The sequence below is a fragment of the Oncorhynchus mykiss genome, chromosome 9 (assembly GCF_013265735.2).
Source record: "Oncorhynchus mykiss isolate Arlee chromosome 9, USDA_OmykA_1.1, whole genome shotgun sequence".
Lineage (NCBI taxonomy): Eukaryota > Metazoa > Chordata > Actinopteri > Salmoniformes > Salmonidae > Oncorhynchus > Oncorhynchus mykiss.
Genome location: NC_048573.1, coordinates 39,520,104 through 39,545,118, shown reverse-complemented (window position 1 = coordinate 39,545,118; position 25,015 = coordinate 39,520,104). Strand labels below are relative to the sequence as shown.

Here is a 25,015-nt window from a genome sequence, read left to right as displayed (position 1 = left end):
GTGGGGCATCAATGATCATGAGGAAGGTGAGGGATCAGCCCAGAACTACACGGCAGGACCTGGTCAATGACCTGAAGAGAGCTGGGACCACAGTCTCAAAGAAAATCATTAGTAACAAACTACGCCGTCATGGATTAAAATCCTGCAGCGCATGCAAGGTCGCCGTGCTCAAGCCAGCGCATGTCCAGGCCCGTCTGAAGTTTGCCAATGACCATCTGGATGATCCAGAGGAGGAATGGGAGAAGGTCATGTGGTCTGATGAGACAAAAATAGAGCTTTCTGGTCTAAACTCCACTCGCTGTTTTTGGAGGAAGAAGAAGGATGAGTACAACCCCAAGAACACCATCCCAACCGTGAAGCATGGAGGTGGAAACATCATTCTTTGGGGATGCTTTTCTGCAAAGGGGACAGGGCGACTGCATCGTATTGAGGGGAGGATGGATGGGGCCATGTATCGTGAGATCTTGGCCAACAACTTCCTTCCCTCAGTAAGAGCATTGAAGATGGGTCGTGGCTGGGTCTTCCAGCATGACAACGACCCGAAACACACAGCCAGGGCAACTGAGTGGCTCCGTAAGAAGCATCTCGAGGTCCTGGAGTGGCCTACCCAGTCTCCAGACCTGAACCCAATAGAAAATCTTTGGAGGGAACTGAAAGTACGTATTGCCCAGCGACAGCCCCGAAACCTGAAGGATCTGGAGAAGGTCTGTATGGAGGAGTGGGCCAAAATCCCTGCTGCAGTGTGTGCAAACCTGGTCAAGAACTACAAGAAATGTATGATCTCTGTAATTGCAAACAAAGGTTTCTGTACCAAATATTAAGTTCTGCTTTTCTGATTTATCAAATACTTATGTCATGCAATAAAATGCTAATTAATTACTTAAAAATCATACAATGTGATTTTCTGGATTTTTGTTTTAGATTCCATCTCTCACAGATGATAAAAATTACAGACCTCTACATGCTTTGTAAGTAGGAAAACCTGCAAAATCGGCAGTGTATCAAATACTTGTTCTCCCCACTGTATACACACACACACACACAGTGCCTTCGGAAAGTATTCAGAACCCTTTACTTTTTCTACATTTTGTTAGGCTATTGTTTTTTTTTTATACCTCAATGTACACACAATACCCCATAATGACAAAGCAAAAATGTGTTTAGATTTTTTTGCCAATTTATAAAAACTAAAAACTGAAAGATTACATTTAGATAAGTATTCAGACCCTTTACTCAGTACTTTGTTGAAGCACTTTTGGCAGTGATTACAGCCTCGAGTGTTCTTGGGTATGATGCTACAAGCTGGCCACACCTGTATTTGGGGAGTTTCTCCCATTCTTCGCTGCAGATCCACTCAAGCTCTGTCGGGTTGGATGGGGAGCGTCGCTGCACAGGTATTTTCAGGTCTCCAGAGATGTTCGATCGGGTATAAGTCCGGGCTCAGACTTGTTCCGATGCCACTCCTGCGTTGTCTTGGCTGTGAGCTTAGGGCCGTTGTCCTGTTGGAAGGTGAACCTTCACCCCGGTCGGAGGTCCTGAGCGCTCTAGAGCAGGTTTATCAAGGATCTCTCTATACTTTGCTTCGTTCATCTTTCCCTCGATCCTGACTAGTCTCCCAGTCCTTGCCGCTGAAAAACATCCCCACAGCATGATGCTGCCACCACCATACTTCACTGTAGGGATGGTGCCAGGTTTCCTCCAGATGTGACACTTGGCCTTCAAGCCAAAGAGTTCAATCTTGGTTTCATCAGAGCAGAGAATCTTGTTTCTCATGGTCTGAGAGTTCTTTAGGTGCCTTTTAGCAAATTCCAAGCGGGCTGTCATGTGCCTTTTTACTGAGGAGTGGCTTCTGTCTGGCCACTCTACTATAAAGGCCTAATTAGTGGAGTGTTGCAGAGATGGTTGTCCTTCTGGAAGGTTCTCCCATCTCCACAAAGGAACTCTGGAGCTCTGTCAGAGTGACCATCGGGTTCTTGGTCACCTCCCTGACCAAGGCCCTTCCCCTGCTAGCTCAGTTTGGCCAGGCGGCCAGCTGTAGGAAGAGTCTTGGTGATTCCAAACTTCTTCCATTTAAGAATGATGGATGCCACTGTGTTCTTGGGGACCTTCAAATGCTGCAGACATTTTTTGGTACCCTTCCCCAGATCTGTGCCTCGACAAAAATCCTTTCTGTTTGGCTTGGTTTTTGCTCTGACATGCACTGTCGAAGTTGTCATCAAAGTATTTGATGAATCTCAAAATATTTGTTAACACTTTTGTTAACTACATGATTCCATATGTTATTTCTTAGTTTTGATGTCTTCACTATTATTGTACAATGTAGAAAAGTGAAAAGAAACCTTGGAATGAGTAGGTGTCCAAACTTGACTGGTTGTGTGTGTACACACACACACACACACACACACACACACCAACCCCTTAACACAAAATACCTGTATCAATTGAGAATGCACACTGAAGAAATTACTGGTTTATTGCAATTTTGGAAATATAACATGAATGTTCGGTCTATAGCAATAAAGTACGTCATTATAAAGATGGCATCATATGTTGACCCTGTGACAGACTTTGTTTCTAAACAAACATCAGTAACTTAATAGGCCTGAAAATGTAAACAAAAAGGAATGAAAGTCACAGCTCTTTTCTTGGAATTAAGCACACTAAAGCCTTGTTCTTGTACAATTTAGCTTTGTAAGAAATTGGAGAGGAAACTGCCTGCAGAAAATATTGACCCCTGCATTCAACCACCATGCTTTAAACCCACTTCAACACAATTATTATGCAATCATGATTTTGCTTGGTCCAAAATAGCATAAGAAAAACAAAAAGATTACATTAATAGAAAAAACCTTAATCTGTTAAAGGGATACTTTGGGATTTTGGCAATGAGGCACCCAGAGTCAGATGGACTCATGGCTACCATGTGTGTCTGTCCAGTATGAAGGACGTTGGAGGTAGTCGGGCAAGCAAATGTTAACTAACGTTAGCGCAATGACAAAGTCTATAAGTATCTACTAGCATAATAGCAGATACCTGGTTGATCCTGGTGGTAGCATATGCTTGTCTACCTCTAACTTCCTTCATACTGAACACAGACATAACCATATCCACAAGTTTTGGCCTCATTGCCAAAATCTCAAAGTACCCCTTTAATACAGGTGATAATAGCAGAGGATAGTAGACATTCATTGTAATTCCCACCATTAAAACAGGTTAATCCATGTTTTGTTCTCAGTCTCCATGTAAAAACACCCAGGTCTAACTTTTGGTAGCTATGATCACTAGCTGATCACAGAGCTGTAGAATGTTTTGTCTAAGAGTAGCCTAATTCTGTTTCTCTCCCTTCTGCCTGAAGTGTGTACTGAAGAAAGTGGAAACCTCTCCAGCCCACCCATTCAAGGGAATCAGTCCTATTCTCTACCACTCTCCCAGTCCGAAGTTTGCACTTGTACCCCCCCCTTATGGGATAGACTGGTGTGATGAGTATGTTGGAAGTAAGTGCACACTCCTGGGTGAAGGGTAGAGAATCGGATCGCAACCACAGCTTCTGAATCCATGATGAGATGGATTTGGGCTAGTGTTCAGAATTGAAACAGAATTGGGCTAGTGTTCGCTCGCTCTTCCCTTGCTCCCCAGTGGTTAGACACCTCCTCCCTCCCTAGTTAAGACCTGACAGATACAAGTGACACCAGAGCATTAATGTAGTACCTGAGACCTAGGCTATGCTCCAATACTATTAAATAGCTTCCTTTCCATATTTCCTAGTCTTTCTTGGCGGTTGCCGTGACAGGTCTGGAAAGGAAAGAGCAATAGTAGAAGCCACCAGACCCAAAGAAGACATTCAAACATATTGCAACGTAACGCTACTCATTTACCCCACCCTGCCTCCTTTCTCTACCCATCCCTCTTCCTCTCCGTCTCTCACAGTCGGTGGGGGTTGACCCATTTGTATGTTCCTTCGTATCGGAAACCGACCCTCTTTGAGAGCTCGTCCGCTTCCGTTGGACCCCGGCTAGGAAGGAAAGGAACAAATCGATCACAAAAATAACAATATCCCTGACAAATTAATGTGACTATTGACATGAGATGTCAGTTGTTAAACTGTGACTGGTAAATCTTACCTTCCATATTTGTAGGGTGTGGGGGGAATCTTCTCATTCTCTATCTGATGAAGGAGAGGCGTAAAGATCCTCCAGGCTTCCCTCAGCTCATCACTAAGAGAAATGTAAGGGATAATGTAAGGGACAGTACCACATACAGTAATGCAGCCAATGGGAGAAGCAACCTTATGGCACTATGTAGTGGACAGAATAATGCATGTTAGGCTTCGGCGATATACTGTATACCGGGGTATTTCAAAATGCCGATGGTATGATTTTCAATACCGATTTTCTTTTTTTTGGGGGGGGGTTGAGAGCAGAGGGAGAGCGGCTTGGTCTAATCCAATCGTTGCAGCAGGCTCAACCGATACCCCGCCCGTTTTCTTAAGACAGACCTAGACAAGTTCAGATCACACAGCGCTTCACACGGTTTGAGTGAAAGAGAATTGACAGAATTACAAAAAAATATAAAATACTTGTCATAATCGTATTCTGAAAATTCGCCATATCTGCTACGATACTCCTTTTGTCCGAGTACTCTGCACACTCCCCTGCACCCCCCTTGTGGGCCCTTCAGTAATACTATGGTACAGAAACAGGGTGGGAAATCTGGATACGGCCCAACCCTAATGCATGTCCATGGTCTTATTTACATAACACAAAACATTATGGCAACAGACCGAACTTCCGAGACAGACGGACTGACCTTCTGACAAAGTGCATCTGGCTGCCACAGAAGACGTCCAGGATGAGACGCTCGTAGGCGTCTGGCAACTTCACATCCTGAGGAGAGAAGATTACAGTGAAAATGGAGCAAATAACATTTGTGCCTGCATATGGGTTGCTAAAATTGGAGAGTGTGGCGAGGTAGTGTGTATGGGTGTCCCCTTTCTAGGAATGATTGGGTGTGTGTTCATTCAGTATCTCACCTTGTATCTGCTCTTGTAGGTGAGGTCTAGCTCCGTCTCCTCGGGGTGGAAGTACACTCCTGGTTTCTTGCTCATCATCTTGGCGTAGACGGCCTCGTTGGGCTGCACGCGCACCACCAGCTCATTCCTACGACACTGCGCGCCAAAGATGTCCCCCGGGACGTCGGTGAACTGCAACCGGACCTCTGCTTTCCGCTCATTCAGGGCTTTGCCGCAACGCAGGATGAAGGGAACACCTTTTGGATGAACAAATAGTTATTTAAAAAATGTCCAATGCAGCCGTTTTTACCTCTATCAAATCATTTCTGGGTAACAATTAAGTACCTTACTGTGATTTTAATTGAAAACAATGGTCAAAAAAAAAATGCTTCTTAGAAAATAGCAATTTCTCAAGCAAGAATTTTGCGAATACTATCAGAGGGGTTTGAGCTAGGAGGGGAAAACTGAAAATGTGTTGTTATTGGCAGAGAGGTTTGGAACTCTTTATTATTGGTCTAACTCATTTACCACATGGTGATGTGACCATGGAAGTCCAAAACTACCTCCCACCAAAACAGGCTGAAATCTCCTCAAATAGCTCTTATACTAAGGGCATTATCATAACTTTCACAATTTTATTTGAACCTCCGTGTGGAAATACAGTACCAATCAAGTTTGGACACCTACTCATTCCAGGGTTTTTATTTTTTTAAATATTTTCCACATTGTCTTCACTATTATTGTACATCCATCAAAACTATGAAATAACACATGGAATCATGTAGTAACCAAAAGAAAGTGTTCAACAAATGAAAATATATTTGAGATTCTTCAAAGTAGCCATCCTTTTTCTTGATGACAGCTTTGCACTCTTGGCATTCTCTCAACCAGCTTAATGAGGTAGTCACCTGGAACACATTTCGATTAACAGGTGTGCCTTGTTAAACGTTAATTTATGGATTTTCTTTCCTTCTTAATGAGTTTGTGAAAAGCTGTCATCAAGGCAAAGGATGGCTACTTTGAATAATCTAGCTATATTTAGATTTGTTTAACACTTTTGTCTACTACATGATTCCAAACTTTTGACTGGTACAGTACAGATAAAACTAAAAAATATAATCCCGTTTTTCACTGCACTGGCCCGTTAAGAGTTATCACTAAGTAGTGAGCTGGTTTGACCAGACAGTGAAAGCACAACAAGCAACACCATGCGATGGAGAGAGAAAGCAGAGGTTCTCACCATCCCAGCGCTCGTTGTGCACGTAGAGCACAGCTGTGGCAAAGGTGGCCTGGGTGGAGCCTTTGGGGACAGTGGGGTCATCAAGGTAACCCAGCTTGGCGTCCCCTTCTCCCTCTGGGTCGCCCACGTACTGCCCCAACACCACATCTGACATGGTAATGGGGGCGATGCACTTCAGCACCTTCACCTGCAGGGGGAGACAGTGGTCAGGGAGAGTAAGTAAGAAGTGATGGGTTTGAAGACCAATTGTTGATTCCGTTGTTTTTTTTAGTTATAAAGATGATATCAGTAGTTTTCTAGAGGAGCCAATGGTAAAGTCAAGTAGAGATGTGTTTTGGGCTTTAAACAGGTTGTGCCCATGTTACTGTACCTTTTCATCCCTGACATCATCAGAGCTGGTGGAGGCCGGCTTCTCCATGGCAACCAGAGAGAGCATCTGGAGCAAGTGGTTCTGCATGACATCACTAAAGAAAATACGGAATTGGTGGTGAGAAGTTAGACGAACTAGTAGAAGATGGCAAGAATAAATGCCTTCATTAAGGTTTTGATTTCATTAAGCACTAAGGCAGTTCCCCCTACCGGATAATGCCAAAGTCATCAAAGTAGCCGCCTCGGCCCTGGGTGCCGAAGGGTTCTTTGAAGGTGAGGACCACACACGCTATGCTGTCCCTGTTCCAGATGGGCCCAAAGATCCGGTTCCCAAACCTGGAACATTTACCACCGTTTAACCTCAGACTTATTGACATGGACATAGCTGAAAGACACAGCTGTCTGTGACAAGTTTTATTCATGTTCTCTCAACTCTGTACCTGAGGACCATGAGGTTCTGCACCATCTCCTTGCCCAGGTAGTGGTCTATGCGGTAGATCTGATCCTCAGTAAACAGGGAGGAGAGGTGGGTGGACAGCTCCTCAGAGCTCTGCAGGTCACGACCAAACGGCTTCTCCACAATCACCCTGTTCCAGCCCCTACTAAACACACACAGATAGGGAGGGGAGTTCAGCCTGTTTTGGTTATTTAACAGCAGAAGAGAGGAACTTTCATCTCATGATCAACCTTTCCCAGACAATACCAATTACATATACAGCAAGTGGATTAAATATGACCAGGCCTGTCCCAGTCCCTACCAATAGAGAAGGATTCAGAGGAGAGGGAGTCTGAGACAGACCGTCAGAACTACAGTAGAGATAACAGGCTCACTGACTTGGTGCTCATGCAGTGGTGCTTAATGTTCTTGGTGACATCGTGGTAGATGCTGGGCGGCAGGGCCAGGTAGAAGAGGCGGTTGGCCTCACCACCCCCGGGCAGGGACAGCAGGTGGGTGTGGAGGTTGGAGAAGGCACTCTCATCCGCGTACTTCCCACTGACATAAGAGTTACGGCTGAAGAACACAGACAACCGCTCAGCCTCAGAGTCTGCCACCTGGGACCAGAGAGAGATAGGAATGATGTCATTGGTGTTTAGCACATGCACAAACACAAATGCATTAACTGTGGGTCCTTGTGTAATGCTAGATGGTGTGTTAATGGGAAAGTGTTACCTTCAGATAGGGCATGCAGGCAGTTTTGATGGCATCCACTGTGAGGTCAGAGCGGGCAAAGCCCACAAAGTGAGTCTGTTCAGGAAGGAGCCCATCTCTAAACAACCACCTGAGTGAGACGGGGGGGAAATAGAGAAAGGCTCATAATTAGTCTTATTACGTGACACCTCACAACTGCCCTGGGCTACACATACTCACCATAGAGTTGGGTAGATTTTCTTTTTGGCTAGATCCCCCTAAAGAGCATTGTAAAACACAGATTAGTCACCTCTAAAATGTTAGTTGAAACAGAGGCCCCTGGCCTATATAGCCTAGTGGCACTACAAGACAGTTCATTCAAGGTCTGTCAGTGTGGCGATTACTAGTACAGTAAACAAGGCTATAAATAAAAGGGTTCCTTACTTGATACTACTGCTGGTTGCAGTTTGGACAGTTACTAGTAGGCTGTAGTGGCCTATTTAGGATTTACGCAATAGCAGTAATCCAACTGGGAGCACTGCTTACTACAGAGAAGCAGCAGCAGCGACACAGCCTGAGAAAAACTGGCAGAGTACAAAGCCAAAGAATATTCTGAAGGCAATAACCCTTACGAAAGCCGGTATGGAATAAATGAGAGATTACCTATCACCACAGAGAATAATACATAAATAAAACTATAGATGACAGAGCTACACTGTTAAACATCAATACAGGAACAATAACTGAGGAACACAAAAAAAAAAAATAATAATAATCTAACAAAGCATTCCTCACTAGTTTTAGCACCACTATTCCACAGGTCCCTCTGTAATGTTTTCCAGCGAATGCTGGGTTATCTGATGTTTGTCACTTGAGGAAATGCTTCAAAAATAAATCATTCATCCGAATGGCCTTATTGACTGTTCTTTGTGAGCTTATCTGTCTCCTATTCCAGTGAGGTGTGTTGGCTGGCTGTGTAATACTGAATCATTTGCTTAGTGTGCCTTTAAAATGACACATTGAGTTACACCTTTAAACTGATGTGCTATGAAAAGCTGGCCTACTGTCCCGCCTCAGCTGAGAGAAAAATGCAAATGTAGGGTGACTCGGCAAACATCTCTCTTCACTGTTCCGTTCATGATGAGGCATGAACACCGATCCCACTATATTCCTCCCTCTCCCTTTCACAAAAGGAGACTCACACACACACACACACATCATCTCAATTACCACATTTCATCCACAGTTTTTATGCAAGTTAAGTCATACCATATAAAAGATTAACACCACAGCTGTGATGAAAACAGGACGTTTCCGTACAATTTTATAAATGTCGACAGATTATTTTTCTTCGACATGGTGGGATCTTTGTGTTAATGATGCAAGAAATGGTTATGGAAACGTGTTTATGCACAAATATTGATATAATAACCATCATATCGAAGTAAACTTGGAGTCACGTGATGAAACATAAGCCTTATTAGATAGTCATGGTGAGAGAAACTAGGCTGTTTTCATTGCTTCAGTGAAGTGAACATAGAGATTACCTTCAATAATTGGAAATGTGACCATGTTCCTGTGCCATGTATCAACAGATGAATATTTGGCCTACAATCTTACATCACCATTAGGCGAAGTACCATCCAGCAAGCCTGTATGGTGCCTTGTACCAAGGTAAGCGTGCAATATTTACTGAACCCTTTCATTGGCACAGCAACTGCAATGAGGCCATGTTGAGTGAGGTGGTGTGCACGTGCAACACCAGCTGGTGATTGGTTCAGCTGGTGATTGGTTTGTGCTTGTGGAGTGACAAGGACAGACTGCAGCATTGGAAACAAAGCATATTTTACAGTAGCCTATGCATAGCCTTTTGTAGTACAATCACTGTTCCTAAAAACCACAGCTCTTGCCTTAACATTACCCTTCCCCCATCCTGATTCCAGACTTGCCTCTATTGCTATGACAGGAAACTGCTGACAGACAGTGACACTGCACTATTCAGCCCTCGTTCCACTCCTTTCAAACAAAAGTAAATAGAGCAGGAGAAAGTAGATGGAAGAGAAGTGGGCGGTATAATTAAAAATCAGAACTACTCTCCCACACTTTATCAGCAACTAGGCACATCTTATACAAGTCAGCAGAGAACAAGGAAACAGGAAATAAACCAGGTAGGCCTAGAGAGGGTGTCATTCCTAGAGAAGGAAATAGTATAAGAAAATGCAACTTCGGAGTGACTGGACTTAGTCACTGGATTGATAATCTTAGTAGGTATTAAAAGGAGAATAAATTGTTATAGGCTGTGGGAAATATGAAATTCTGGCTCGTTAAACTCGCTCTAAATGACTGGGTATCTTGGTCATTATGCTGAGCTCTCAAAACAATTGGTCAATAAAAGATCCGTTCTTACACCATGATTGGCCAACAAACTGTCCGGGACCAAATGATTGCCTAACAATTGGTCTGAGCTGACCATGATTGGCTAACAAACAGCCTGTGTCCAAACCATAACCAACAATCAGGAACCTTGATATGTTCTCTGTATCAAGGCCAGACTACAGAAAGCTCAAGTGATTCTGGGGTTTCTTAGTTACACAAGCGCTGTTATGTGTCTCAATGAAATTTAGACATTTCCTCAAAACAGTCATGTGCAACCTCTTTTCCGTTTTAAATTTTCAACACACACTTTCTCACAAAATGTGTTTCCTTCTATGTCCACCTAAAATCTAGTATAAAGTGTTTATAAAATAGGTATAACAGATTCTGCAGTTTGGTAGCCTACATTTAGTAAATAGCTTGGCAAATCTAAGGCACTGGATTAATCTGGCCTTCCTCATTAACCAACCTTTTTATGCGAGTAAAATACATGTCGGATAATTATTTATTTTTTAAATTAAAAGTAATGACAAGCCTGATGGTAACAGAACATTTTTCTGTAAACTTTCCAAATGTCGACAAAACAAAACACGCTACACAAGGTGGGATATTTCTGTGTCGGTCAAATTAATATTGCGAGAAATGTTGGAAACACTTTTACACGCAAACATTGATATAACCACCATCATATAAGCTTGGAGTCACGCGATGACATGTTGTGTGGTCCTCCCACTACAACTCATCAGGAAAGCATGCAGTTTATTAGGCTACTGATGAAATAAGTGATGAACTTCACAGGGTGGTGAAAGTGCAAGGTGATGAGCTTGATGCTCCTTTTCAATAAATATCGAGGATCTTATTCTGATAATCGATGCTCGGCTGCCATGACATAAAAAAATAATATTGCTCTTTTGTCCATAATAACCTCATCATGTAGGCTATACATGTACTCCAGCCAACAGAGTGCAGATGGCACTGTTAGCTAGAGCGCATGTGCAAATATCAGAGTCGGCACATTCTCTATATACAGTAACAAAACCAATTCGGTGAGAAGACCACCAGTAGAGTTGAAAATGCGTTGGAAACCTCTTTAACTTTATTTATTTGGTACATGGGAATTTAACCGCTAAATGTATTTTTATGTGCACGTGGTCATCTCGCACAACCTTTTATATGCAAAAGTTACATTTTATGGAAACAACATTATGGAAAATACTATATATTGTTTTTATGCAGATTTTAGAATATTCGCATGAAAATCTGTCACCAATATAATGGAAACCTAGCTAAAGAATGCATTACAGGTTTCATTTCATGATCCCTCATTCTTTTTTCTGAGCATTTCATAAATGTCCACAAAAAGGATAGATGTTCACAATCGGATTCACTTATTTGGTCAGTCACTCTCTCCAGTAGGCATCCAGCACACACACACACTCACATCCATCATTCCATTTACTCAAACAACTTGTAACGATACAAATCATTTTTGACAGTGCTTTGAAGGTCTAAACCGTGCAGGGTCATTGATCAAATTATCAAAGAATCTCCCCCCTCACCGATGCTCCCATGATGATGAAGATGTGAGCGTCGGACTGACGGAACTCCTCATCCTCATGCAGCTCCTTCCGCAGCTCTCCAAACACCTCGGACCGAGAGAGGGGAATGGAGCTCATTTTTCCTAGGCAAAGGTAAATGTCAAAAGACAAGTTATTATTGAGAACAGGATTGATTGGCCTAACATTTATGAGAACACCTGTAGGAGGAACACACACACACGTTCACACAAGAACAATACAGTACACTGTGATCTAGTTTAATAGCGTAGGCCTATTGAAGGCGTGACTTCAAGTAAAAACTATTTGTTGAATATCATAACATTACGCAAATAGACTAGAGCACTGCTCTGGGCACTGACTGACCATGATTCATACCAATGGAGAACAGACAGCCACAACCACTTTCCAAACACAAAACAAGTTAAACACTGCATTCAAACAATGAACTTTCTAGACATTCAGCGAAACCGCCTTGGGATAAATAGAGGAGGCTGGCACCAATAAGTGAAAGAGAACAATAGATTGTAACATTCTTAGTTGTACCTCCGTGTGTTATAGGCAGTAATATTGGACATAGAGGAACAGATATTTGGAAAATGTAGATCTACTTTCAGGAAGCACTTGTCGTTTTCTTTTCAGGACAACAGTTTTAGCCCTAAATATTTTTGACAAATGCCACTTTATTTGAAAAGGACACTTAAAAACAGCCTTTATAGAGTCTATAAAACCACCATAAACACAAATCATATGGTAAAGATATTACACCATTTTAGGCCAACCTTTTCTCATATGGCTGGTACGAAATCGAGATGTGTGCCACCTTCAAAAATAGTAATATCTTAAAGACTTAAGTCCTTGTATACCTCTTCTAAATCAAGATACATTGCTATAAATCGATGTTTTGTCACATAATATGTAAGTGGCATAGACTAAATAAGTCTACTTAGAAATACACAAAATCTACATGCAAGACGACACAGTTACATCACTATTTCTGTAAGCGCTAGTAATCATAATCATACCAGGTCCTTGTTGTGCAATGGCACCACCGGCGGGTCTCTCTTGGGTCAGGGAGAGAGAGGACCCACAACAAGAGCAGGGAGAGATAATTAAACGGTCAATGTAATATTAGCTAGCTAGCTACAGTTCACAGAATGTGCACCTCTCTCGGGATAAGCATTCTCCACTTTGCAAACACAAATAGTCACAACACACCACCCACTCTAATGTTATTAGCAAAATCCTCCACCCAATCCCGTATTTAAAAGGGCTCAACCCATCTAGCCGTGCTGTGACCACAAATAACACGGGGTACGTTTAGCTAGCCAAGCTAGCTAACTTAGACGAATTTGCACCTGTACACGGAGACGTTAGGTTAGCTAGCTAGCAAACTAGCCACGCTCTGTACAAAATTTGTGGACCTAGGTTACCCGCCAAAGTAACTAACTATGAAATGACACGAGTTTCTTTAACAACAAAACACCAAACAGACGTTAGCTAAAACCTCCCAGCATCATATTCGTGGCTGTTTTGACAGAATGACAAGCATGCAGTCAGCAGCAAAATGACCCGTTAACGCGCGGCTAGCTGTCAATGTGTTCGTAGTAGGCAGAGCAATACCTTTTTATTTTATTTTATAAACAACACTTACTTCCAGCCATTTCCAATTCAAACGATTCACTTTAACTGAGAATGTGGCGATTACAGCGCAAACCCCAACCGACACTTCTGTAAATCACCAGGCTACTTGCAGTGCATCTCGATCGCAGTTTCCTTCTTCCCTGTTAAAATGACACAACGGAATTCAGTGATTTTATTGGTTTAAAGAGAAACTCACCAGCGCTCGATGCACTTCCCATTACTGATGGCTTCAATGACTGCACATTCCCAAAGACAAAAAAAAGATGGATGGGGTGGAGTTCTAGTATGCACTCTTGTGCACACTTGTGCACACTAGTGAAGAACTAGCCCACTGACATGTACAATAAGTGGATCAGTAGTAGTAGGCTACTAGAGGCCAATACTGACTGGGATTATCAATACAGTCATGTATTAAACCGCATGAACGAACATGGAAGAGATACCAAAAGGCAAACACTTCAAACTAAAGGTCAACAGGTCATCATCTGGTATGGAAGATGTCCTTAGTCCATTATCTGAAAATACTTTATTTCAGAGGGGATTATTAGAACGATGTATTTGCTTATGCTTGGTTTAATTCTTCATGCTATTGTAGAGAACGGCGGTTCAGTGAAGCGAATCCGCGTCGCTGGTGGGAAAAAAAGAAAGCAACCTATGCATCGCGCAAATAGGGTTAACACACTTGGTAGTAATTGTAACATAGCTCAAATAGCGAGGATAGCTACAATATATGCGACACACAGTACACAAAAAAACTTAAAGCAAAACAAATGTCGTTTGGGATGGTGAATTGTAAAGAATCTCACAAATTGAAATGTGTATTTCGGAGTGTGTAAAGCACTAGTGCCAAAACAGAAACGATCACACGTTCCTCTAATTGGGAACCTCTACAAAAGATCTTCAAAAGCCTCAACATTTTCAACTTCTTCCTTTTAATAAATAAATAATACAAAACATTCATTCAAACTGGGCAGTGTGCCATATTTCATAAATTCATGTGTTGTAATCAAAAAAGTGCATCATGGGGAGTCCACCTTCCAAGTCCACCTTCCTCCATGGATCCCATTGCTCAGCTGGCTGAGTCACAGCTATTCATCACCACTTTATCTCGGTCTACTGTATTCTTCAGGAGAGAGCACCATATACACACACATACAACATAATTAGAACAATGTTGAGCAGAATAAAAGGCTATTGTGCACTGCAAGTGACCACAATGCTCTGTTCTGCACTTGCCTCCTAAAAAACAGTGCAGCATTAATATAGCCAAGCTGTGCGTAACAGCATGTATATACTGTAAATTAGTTCATGTTCTTGTGCTGCAATATAAGACAACAATCAGTGTTTTGTCCTTTTGTCCTGGAGAGGAGAAAATGACATCCAAATGGTTTTCAAATACTGTATATGGAACAAACCCATGTACAAGACCCACAATAAGACTTCCAGAGCAGTGAAAAAGAGATGTATTTATTATCATTGTTATTATCATTGTGAAATAAACTAACCCTAAGAAAAGATTTCTTGACCATTTAGAGTGTCATGGTTACGTACAGGTGTGAAATTACACACTTGCGCAGGGTCCACCGCATTTCTACAGGCGAGAGAGTTCAGTAACAACCCGCACTGCCCCAGGGGTCACATGCACTGCCCCAGGGGTCACATGCAGACACAGCTTAGTGGGATGTGTACTCAAAATAATACACGCAGAAATGTTATGTTAGGAAAAAACTGTGTCAATTATGTGGAACCTGCACACACATGGCTCTGTATATTGTACATGATTTATACTAAAGTATCTGGTTTCCTCCCATGTTGTGGCATGTGTAAGATAACTGGTTTCCCACCCTTATTCTTTTCTCCCACATCCAGGCAAGTCTTAGAGCCAGAGTTCTTGAGCTGATAAAATGCTTTTTGGCAGAATATAGATTCAAAAAAGTAGATGAGTAATTAAAAACTGACAATCCACATTCTAATGAAAGTGAAATAAATCGAACATAGACCTTGTGCAAGTACCATGTGACATTTTTGCAGCTTAGCTTCTCTTTAAGTTTGAGGCTTTCTGAGATGTCACCATATTTGTTCTGAGCGAACAGGAAGAAGAAAAATAAAGCAAAGATTGCTGTGTCATTTTTGTTTTTTTTGTTACGTACACCGAATAGCTGCAGTGGAATGTATATATATATATATATATATTTTTTTTTTACATGGTCAGCCATAGTCAAATTAGGGTTAAAGGGCAATTCCACCACTTTTCGTCGTCATTTTCATTATCTCCAGCACAGTACGAGTGTCAACATATGTGAAATAGCACATTCCTAGAAAAAGATATTTGAAAAAGTTCTACCCATCATCAAAAGTTAACAGTGATTTTTTTGGGGGGGGTGAGCAAGAAACCCATTTTTTTTTGCTTTCAAGCTTACCCTGTAATGTCACAGAGAAGCATTTTTTTAAGGACCTTTTTTCTTATCTTTTTACCCACAGATAATAGAAACGCACTGTTTTCACATAAGTAGACACTGGTTTGGTGCTGAAGATGAGGTTGTAAAGAGGCAGAATTGCCCTTTAAGTGCCTTGCTCAAGGACACAGCGACAGATTTTTCACCTTTCGGTTACTGGCCCAACGCTCAAATTTGTCCATTATGTGAACAATAATGCACACTCTTAGAAAAAAGCGTTCCAAATGGGTTCTTTGGCTGTCCCCATAGGAGAAATCTTCTAGGTTCCATGTAGAATCCTCTGTGGAAAGGATTTTTTACATGGAACCCAAAACAGTTCTACCTGGAACCAAAATGGTTCTGCATGGAGCCAAACAGGTTAATGAAAGGGTTTTCCTATGGGGACAGCCAATGAACCCTTTTAGGTTCTAGATAGCACCTTTTTTTCTAATAGTGCAGGATACAGTGCAATACCACACTTTAATCAGCTGAGTGATATGTGCAACAGTGTGAGAACAGAACCTAGACCCTCAATTGTCATGTGTAAAAAGGTTTGTGAGGACACACTATTCAAGTTTCAAGTTTTATTAGTGGCTTTTACAGGATACATATGGTATATACGTATATACAAACTGCTTATTTGCAGGGTCCTTCTTGACAATGCAACAACAAGAAATAACAAAATATATAAATACAAACATAAAGTAAATGGCTGAGTAGAATAGACATTTTAGCATAAGTATAATACTTAGCTCAATTGATAGAGCATGGTGCTTGTAACGGTAGTGGGTTCGATTTCCGGGACCACCCATACGTAAAATTTATGCATGCATTACTATAAGTCGCTTTGTGTAAAAGTGTCTGCTAAATGGCATATATACAGGCAGGCACAATTTATAGGACAATATGTACACATGTATTTGGATTGGGGGGCAAGTGTTTACATTGTGCAGTATTAACAATAGTAAATAAGAGTCTGGTAGCAGCAATTGTGATGTGTGTGTAGCATGAATGTTTACGTGTGTGATTGAGTGCAACAGTGTGGACAATCAGTGCAGGTGGTCGGTCCAGTTTGTGTTCTGCAGTCTGATGGCTTGTAGATAGAAACTGTCCTTGAGCCTGTTGGTGTTAGACCTCATGCTCCGACGGTAAAGGAGTGAACAGCTCGTGGCTGGGGCGTGTGCGGTTTTTGATGATGCTGCGGGACTTCCCAAGGCACCGTTTCAAGTAGATGTCCTGGATGGGTGGGAATTTCTTCAGCCGGTTTAGGACGTTAAGGTGGTGAAGCACCCTCTTGACAAGAGTGGTGTTGTTGTTGGTCCATGTCAAGTCATCGGTGTTGTGGACACAGAGGAACTTAAAACTACTGACTTTCTCTACTGCAGTCCGATTGACATGAATCGGGCATGTTCCCTCCTCCACTTCCTGACATCAACAATCAACTCCTTTGTTTTGCTGACATTGAGGGTATAGGTTGTTGTCCTAGCACTACAATGTCATTTCACAACCTCCCAATTCCCATTCCAATTCCAATTCCCAACCTCTTTGGCTATGGTGGCAACCCTCTTGTTCCTGTGGAAGAAGATCTGCTTGTAGTCGTCCTTCCAGACCTCGACTAAGTGCACCTGGTTGTGGGCGATCACCATTGGTGTTGGAACATTGCTGCAGAAACTTGCTTCTATTCAGCCACATGAGCATTAGTGAGGTCGATCACTGATGTTGGGTGATTAGGCCTGGCTCGCAGTCGGCGTTCCAATTTATCCCAAAGGTGTTCGATGTGGTTTAGGTCAGGGCTCTGTCAAGAAGAGTCAAGTTCTTCCGCACTGATCTCGACAAACCATATCTGTATGGATCTCACTTTGTACACTGGGGCATTGTCATGTTGAAACAGGAAAGGGCTCTCCCCAAAACAGCCACAGACCATTATTCCTCATCCACCAAACTTTACAGTTGGCACTATACATTGGGGCAGGTAGCGTTCTCCTGACATCCGCCAAACCCAGATTCCTCCGTCGTACTGCCAGATGGTGAAGCACGATTCATCACTCCAGAGAATGCTCCAGAGTCCAATGGCAACGAGCTTTACACCACTCCAGCGGACACTTGGCATTGTGCATGGTGATCTTAGGCTTGTGTGTGGCTGCTGGGCCATGAAAACCCATTTCATGAAGCTCCCCGCGAACAGTTATTGTGCTGAGGTTGCTTTCAGAGGCAGTTTGGAACTCAGTGGTGAGTGTTGCAACCAAGGACAGACAATGTTTACGCGCTCCGCATTTCAGCACTCGTTCTGTGAACTTGTGTGGTCTACCTCTTTGTGGCTGAGCCGTTGTTTCCACTTCACAATGACAGCACTTACAGTTGACCGGGGCAGCTCTAACAGGGCAGAGTTGTTGGAAAGATGGCATCCTACAACGGTGCCACAATGAAAGTCACTGAGCTCTTCAGTAAGGCTATTTATGGCCAGGACAGTCTGCCACTTTCAGTCAGGCTTATAACACCTTCTGTACCACAATCTGGGCTAGAATCATCCGGCAGCAGTATCTTTGTGAGCAGGGAGGCAGGAGCAGTGTGCAGGATGCCGTAAACGGTTGCTGACACTGAAACAATGATATTATTATGATATACAGTACCAGTCAAAGTTTGGACACCAGGGCCTCCCGGGTGGCGCAGTGGGTAAGGGCTCTGTACTGCAGCGCCAGCTGTGCCACCAGAGACTCTGGGTTAGCGCCCAGGCTCCGTCGTAACCGGCCGCGACCGGGAGGTCCGTGGGGCGATGCACAATTCTCATTGCGCACCAGCGACTCCTGTGGCGGGCCGGGCGCAGTGCACGCTAGCCAAGGTTGCCAGGTGCACAGTGTTTCCTCCAACACATTGGTGCGGCTGGCTTCTGGGTTGGATGCGCGCTGTGTTGAGAAGCAGTGCGGCTTGGTTGGGCTGTGTATCGGAGGACGCATGACTTTCAACCTTCGTCTCTCCCGAGCCCGTACGGGAGTTGTAGCGATGAGACAAGATAGTAGCTACTAACAATTGGATACCACGAAATTGGGGAGAAAAAGGGGGTAAAATTTCAAATTAAAAAGGTTGGACACCTACTCATTCCAGGGTTTTTCTTTATTTGTACTATTTTCTACATTTTAGAATAATAGTGAAGACATCAGAACTATGAAATAACACATATGGAAGAGACCAAAAAAGGTGAAATTCTTCAAAGTAGCCACCCTTTACATTGATGACAGCTTTGCACACTCTTGGCATTTGGGCTCCTGAGTGGCCTAGCAGTCTAAGGCACTGCATCTCAGTGCTAGAGGTGTCACTACAGACCCTGGTTTGATTCCGGGCTGTATCACAACCAGCCGTGATCGGGAATCCCATAGGGCTATGCACAATTGGCCGAGCATCGTATGGGTTAGGGAGAGGTAGGCCGTCATTGTAAAATAAGAATTTGTTCTTAACTGACTTGCCTTGTAAAATAAAAAAAATGATCTCAACCATCTTCATGAGGTAGTCACCTGAAATGCATTTCAATTGCCTTATTAATTTGTGTAATTGCTTTCCTTCTTAATATGTTTGAGCCAATCAGTTGTGTTATGACTAGGTAGGGGAGGTATACAGAAGATAGCCCTATTTAATAAAATACCAAGTCTATATTATGGCAAGAACAGCTCAAATAAGCAACGAGAAACGACAGTCCATCATTACTTTAAGACACAGTCAATACGAAAAGCTTGTCCATGCAGTGGCAGACCACGTGTAACAACACCTGCACAGGATCGGTACATCCGAACATCACACCTGCGGGACAGGTACAAGATGGCAACAACAACTGCCCGAGTTACACCAGGAATGCACAATCCCTCCAATAGTGCTCAGACTGTCCACATAGGCTGAGAGAGGCTGGACTGAGGGCCTGTAGGCCTGTTGTAAGGCAGGTCCTCATTTTATTTTTATTTTTTTATTTTACCTTTATTTAACCAGGCAAGTCAGTTAAGAACAAATTCTTATTTTCAATGACGGCCTGGGAACAGTGGGTTAACTGCCTGTTCAGGGGCAGAACGACAGATTTGTACCTTGTCAGCTCGGGGGTTTGAACTCACAACCTTCCGGTTACTAGTCCAACGCTCTAACCACTAGGCTACCCTGCCGCTCATCAGACATCACCGGCAGCAACATCACATATGGGCACAAATCCACCCTCGCTGGACCAGACATGACTGGCAAAAAGTGCTCTTCACTGACGAGTTGCGGTTTTGTCTCACCAGGGGTGATGGTCGGATTCGTGTTATCATCGAAGGAATGAGTGTTACACAGAGGTCTGTACTCTGGAGCGGGATCGATTTGGAGGTGGAGGGCCCAACATGGTCTGGGGCAGTGTGTCACAGCGTCATCGGACTGAGCTTGTTGTCATTGCAGGCAATCTCAACACTGTGCGTTACAGGGAAGACGTCCTCCTCCCTCATGTGATACCCTTCCTGCAGGCTCATCCTGACATGACCCTCCAGCATGACATTACCACCAGCCATACTGCTCGTTCTGTGCGTGATTTCCTGCAAGACAGGAATGTCAGTGTTCTGCCATGGCCAGCGAAGAACCCGGATCTCAATCCCATTGAGCACGTCTGGGACCTGTTGGATCAGAGGGTGAGGGCTAGGGCCATTCCCCCCAGAAATGTCAGGGAACATGCAGGTGTCTTGGTGGAAGAGTGGTGTAATATCTCACAGGCAAATCTGGTGCAGTCCATGAGGAGGAGATGCACTGCAGTACTTAATTCTTGTGACTCCCCATTCCGGATCCGGGAGCGTAATTATCGCCTGACACTAATTAGCATAACGCAACGGACATAAATATCCCTAGAAAATATTCCTATTCATGAAACTCACAATTGAAATATATTGAGACACAGCTTAGCCTTTTGTTAATCACCCTGTCATCTCAGATTTTCTAAATATGCTTCACAGCCAAAGCTAGACAAGCATTAGTGTAAGTTTATCGATAGCCTAGCATAGCATTATGCCTTGCTACCAGCAGGCAACCTTGTCACAAATCAGAAAAGCAATCAAATTAAATTGTTTACCTTTGATGAACTTCGGATGTTTTCACTCACGAGACTCCCAGGTAGATAGCCAAAGTTCATTTTTTCCCAAAATATTATTTTTGTAGGCGAAATAGCTCCGTTTGTTCTTCAGGTTTGGCTGAGAAATCGCCCGGAAATTGCGGTCGCGACAAAGCCGAAAAATGTTCCAAATTAGCTCCATAATATCGACAGAAACATGACAAACGTTGTTTATAATCAATCCTCAAGGTGTTTTTCTAATACCTATTCGATAATATATCCGTCGGGACAATTAGTTTTTCAGTAGGACCGATTGGAGTAATGGCTACCTCTGTATTTTACGCAAGAATCTCTCTTGGAGCCACCATGTGATCACTTACGCAATGTGGCCGCCTACGGCTATTCTTCAACATAAATGCGTAAAACTACGTCACCATGCTGTTAACACCGGGGGGAATACGTAGAAAGCGTAAGCTCGTTGATGGCACATTCACAGCTCAATAGGGACTCATTGGAACGCAGCACTTTCAAAACCTGGGGCACTTCCGTTTTTGATTTTTCTCAGGCTTTCGCCTGCAACATCAGTTCTGTTATACACACAGACAATATCTTTACAGTTTTGGAAACGTTAAAGTGTTTTCTATCCAAAGCTGTCAATTATATGCATATTCTAGCATCTTGTGCTGACAAAATATCCTGTTCAAAACGGGAACGTTTTTTTTTCCAAAAATGAAAATACTGCCTCTAGAGCCGCAACCTCTTGAGTGTAGGGGGCAGTATTTTGATGTTTGGATGAAAAACGTACCCAAATGAAACTGCCTATTTCTCAGGCAAAGAATCTAGAATATGCATATAATGGTCAGATTAGAATAGAAAACACTCTAAAGTTTCCAAAACGGTCAAAATATTGTCTGTGAGTATAACAGAACTGATATTGCAGGCGAAAACCTGAGGAATATCCAACCAGGAAGATCTGTTTTTCCTGAAACCTCTCATTTCCATTGCATGCCTTCCCTCCATTTAAAGGGATATCAACCAGATTAATTTTCCTATGGCTTCCACATGGTGTGAACAGTCTTTAGACATAGTTTCAGGCTTTTATTCTGAAAAATTAGTGAGAAAGATCACATCGCGTCATTGGATGGCTGGGTGCCAGCATAGTTTTGCATGCGTGAGCAGCTTGCAGCAGACATTTTCTCTCTCACTCCTATTGAAAAAGCTACGGTCCGGTTGAAATATTATCGATTATTTATTGTAAAAACAACCTGAGGATTGATTATAAAAAACGTTTGGCATGTTTCTACGAACTTTACGGATACTATTTGGAATTTTCGTCTGCCTCGTTGTGACCGCTCGAGCCTGTGGATTTCTGAACATAACTCGCCCAAAGGGAGGTTTTTGGATTTTAAAATAATCTTTATGGAACCAAAGGAACATTTATTGTGTAACTGGGAGTCTTGTGAGTGCAAACATCCGAAGATCATCAAAGGTAAGCGATTCATTTTATTATTAAGAAGTTAATGCAGCTGGTGGCCACACCAGATACTGACTGTTACTTTTGATTTTGACCCCCCCCCCCCTTTGTTCAGGGACACATTATTAGATTTATGTTAGTCACAAGTCTGTGCAACTTGTTCAGTTTATGTCTCAGTTGTTGAATCTTGTTATGTTCATATAAATATTTTGCTGAAAATAAACGCAGTTGACAGTGAGAGGACGTTTCTTTTTTTGCTGAGTTTAAATGCACCACGGAGTTCAAGTAACAGACACATCTCAACATCAAGTTGAGTGTGACTGTCATTTGTTTTTTAACAGGACAATGACCAAAAACACACTTCCAGGCTCTGTAAGGGCTATTTGACCAAAAAGGAGAGTGGTGGAGTGCTGCATCAGATGACCTGGCCTTCACAATCACCCGACCTGAATTCAGTTGAGATGGTTTGGGACGAGTTGGACTGCAGAGTGAAGGAAAAGCAGCCAACAAGTGCTCAGCATATGTGGGAACTACCTCAATAATGTTGGAAAAGCATTCCACATGAATCTGGTTGAGAGAATGCCATAAGTGTGCAAATCTGTTATCAAGGCATGACAGGTGGCTACTTTGAAGAATCTAAAATCTAAAATATATTTAACACTTTTTTGGTTACTACATGATTCCATATGTGTTATTTCATAGTTTTGATGTCTTCACTCTTATCCTACAATGTAGAAAATAGTAAAAGAAATAAAGAAAAAACCCTTGAATGAGTAGATGGGTCCGAAATTTGGACTGGTACTGTATATACAGTGGGGCAAAAAAGTATTTAGTCAGCCACCAATTGTGCAAGTTCTCCCACTTAAAAGATGAGAGAGGCCTGTAATTTTAATCATAGGTGCACTTTAACTATGACAGACAAAATGAGAAAGAAAATCCAGAAAATCACATTGTAGGATTTTTAATGAATTTATTTGCAAATTATGGTGGAAAATAAGTATTTGGTCAATAACAAAAGTTTATCTCAATACTTTGTTATATACCCTTTATTGGCAATGACAGAGGTCAAACCTTTTCTGTAAGTCTTCACAAAGTTTTCACACACTGTTGCTGGTATTTTGGCCCATTCCTCCATGCAGATCTCCTCTAGAGCAGTGATGTTTTGGGGCTGATGCTGGGAAACATGGCCTTTCAACTCCCTCCAAAGATTTTCTATGGGGTTGAGATCTGGAGACTGGCTAGGCCACTCCAGGACCTTGAAATACTTCTTACGAAGCCACTCCTTCGTTGCCCGGGCGGTGTGTTTGGGATCATTGTCATGCTGAAAGATCCAGCCACGTTTCATCTTCAATGCCCTTGCTGATGGAAGGAGGTTTTCACTCAAAATCTCACGATACATGGCCCCATTCATTCTTTCCTTTACACTGATCAGTCGTCCTGGTCCCTTTGCAGAAAAACAGCCCCAAAGCATGATGTTTCCACCCCCATGCTTCACATTAGGTATGGTGTTATTTGGATGAAACTCAGCATTCTTTGTCCTCCAAACACAACGAGTTGAGTTTTTACCAAAAAGTTATATTTTGGTTTCATCTGACCATATGACATTCTCCCAATCTTCTTCTGGATCATCCAAATGCTCTCTAGCAAACTTCAGACGGGCCTGGACATGTACTGGCTTAAGCAGGGGGACATGTCTGGCACTGCAGGATTTGAGTCCCTGGCGGCGTAGTGTGTTACTGATGGTAGGCTTTGTTACTTTGGTCCCAGCTCTCTGCAGGTCATTCACTAGGTCCCCCCGTGTGGTTCTGGGATTTTTGCTCACTGTTCTTGTGATCATTTTGACCCCACGGGGTGAGATCTTGCGTGGAGACCCAGATCGAGGAAGATTATCAGTGGTCTTGTATGTCTTCCATTTCCTAATAATTGCTCCTACAGTTGATTTATTCAAACCAAGCTACTTACCTATTGCAGATTCAGTCTTCCCAGCCTGGTGCAGGTCTACAATATTGTTTCTGGTGTCCTTTGACAGCTCTTTGGTCTTGGCCATAGTGGAGTTTGGAGTGTGACTGTTTGAGGTTGTGGACAGGTGTCTTTTATACTGATAACAAGTTCAAACAGGTGCCATTAATACAGGTAACGAGTGGATGACAGAGGAGCCTCTTAAAGAAGAAGTTACAGGTCTGTGAGAGCCAGAAATCTTGCTTGTTTGTAGGTGACCAAATACTTATTTTCCACCATAATTTGCTAATTAATTAATTACAAATCCTACAATGTGATTTTCTGGATTTTTTTTCTCATTTTGTCTGTCATAGTTGAAGTGTACCTATGATGAAAATTACAGGCCTCTCTCATCTTTTTAAGTGGGAGAACTTGCACAATTGGTGGCTGACTAAATACTTTTTTGCCCCACTGTACATACAAGTGTCTTATATCGGTTGAAAGCTTAAATTATTGTTAATCTATCTGCACAGTCCGATTTACAGTAGCTATTACAGCGAAATCATGTCATGCGATTGTTTGAGGACGGCGCCCCACATCAAAATATTTTTCCACCGGCACAGGTTTCATAAATTCATAATAGCGATTAAATATTTGTTACTTTTTGAAAATCTTACTGTCATCTGTCATCCAAAGCGTCCCAGCTATAACATGTAGTGTCGTTTTGCTTGATAAATCCTTCTTTATATCCTAAAAAGTATTTTTAGTTGGCGCCATCGATTTGAGTAATCCACTCGTT

At 42.6% G+C, this 25,015-nt stretch overlaps 1 protein-coding gene across 7 annotated transcripts; it reads right to left on the bottom strand.

Annotated features, from left to right (window-relative positions):
- Positions 1-2,452: 2,452 nt before the first annotated feature.
- On the bottom strand, positions 2,453-13,660 carry g6pd (glucose-6-phosphate dehydrogenase). Of its 7 annotated transcripts, none has more exons than XM_021615621.2 (14): positions 13,516-13,633; positions 12,701-12,739; positions 11,679-11,800; positions 7,987-8,024; positions 7,789-7,897; positions 7,453-7,670; positions 7,058-7,216; positions 6,828-6,953; positions 6,619-6,712; positions 6,249-6,435; positions 5,030-5,265; positions 4,807-4,883; positions 4,122-4,214; positions 2,453-4,012 (listed from the first exon to the last, which is right to left on the bottom strand). In XM_021615621.2, exons 1-14 carry the CDS (start codon positions 13,535-13,537, stop codon positions 3,922-3,924), a joined length of 1,611 nt encoding a protein of 536 aa, XP_021471296.1. In that variant the 5' UTR covers positions 13,538-13,633; the 3' UTR covers positions 2,453-3,921. The 7 variants fall into 7 exon arrangements, with proteins under 7 accessions (XP_021471296.1, XP_021471295.1, XP_021471297.1 ...); XM_021615620.2 differs by having other exon boundaries at positions 7,058-7,219; positions 13,516-13,631; XM_021615622.2 differs by lacking the exon at positions 13,516-13,633 and adding an exon at positions 13,330-13,487 and having other exon boundaries at positions 7,058-7,219.
- Positions 13,661-25,015: the final 11,355 nt, after the last annotated feature.

Bases quoted from the DNA above. Each gene is read 5' to 3' on its own strand.
- g6pd (XM_021615620.2), bottom strand. From the start codon at position 13,537: ATGGGAAGTGCATCGAGCGCTG. The intron at 7,671-7,788 runs GTAACACTTTCC...CTCTGGTCCCAG, and splicing joins CCTGCATGCCCTATCTGAAG to GTGGCAGACTCTGAGGCTGA. The intron at 4,884-5,029 runs GTGAGATACTGA...TTCTCTCCTCAG, and splicing joins CCTACAAGAGCAGATACAAG to GATGTGAAGTTGCCAGACGC.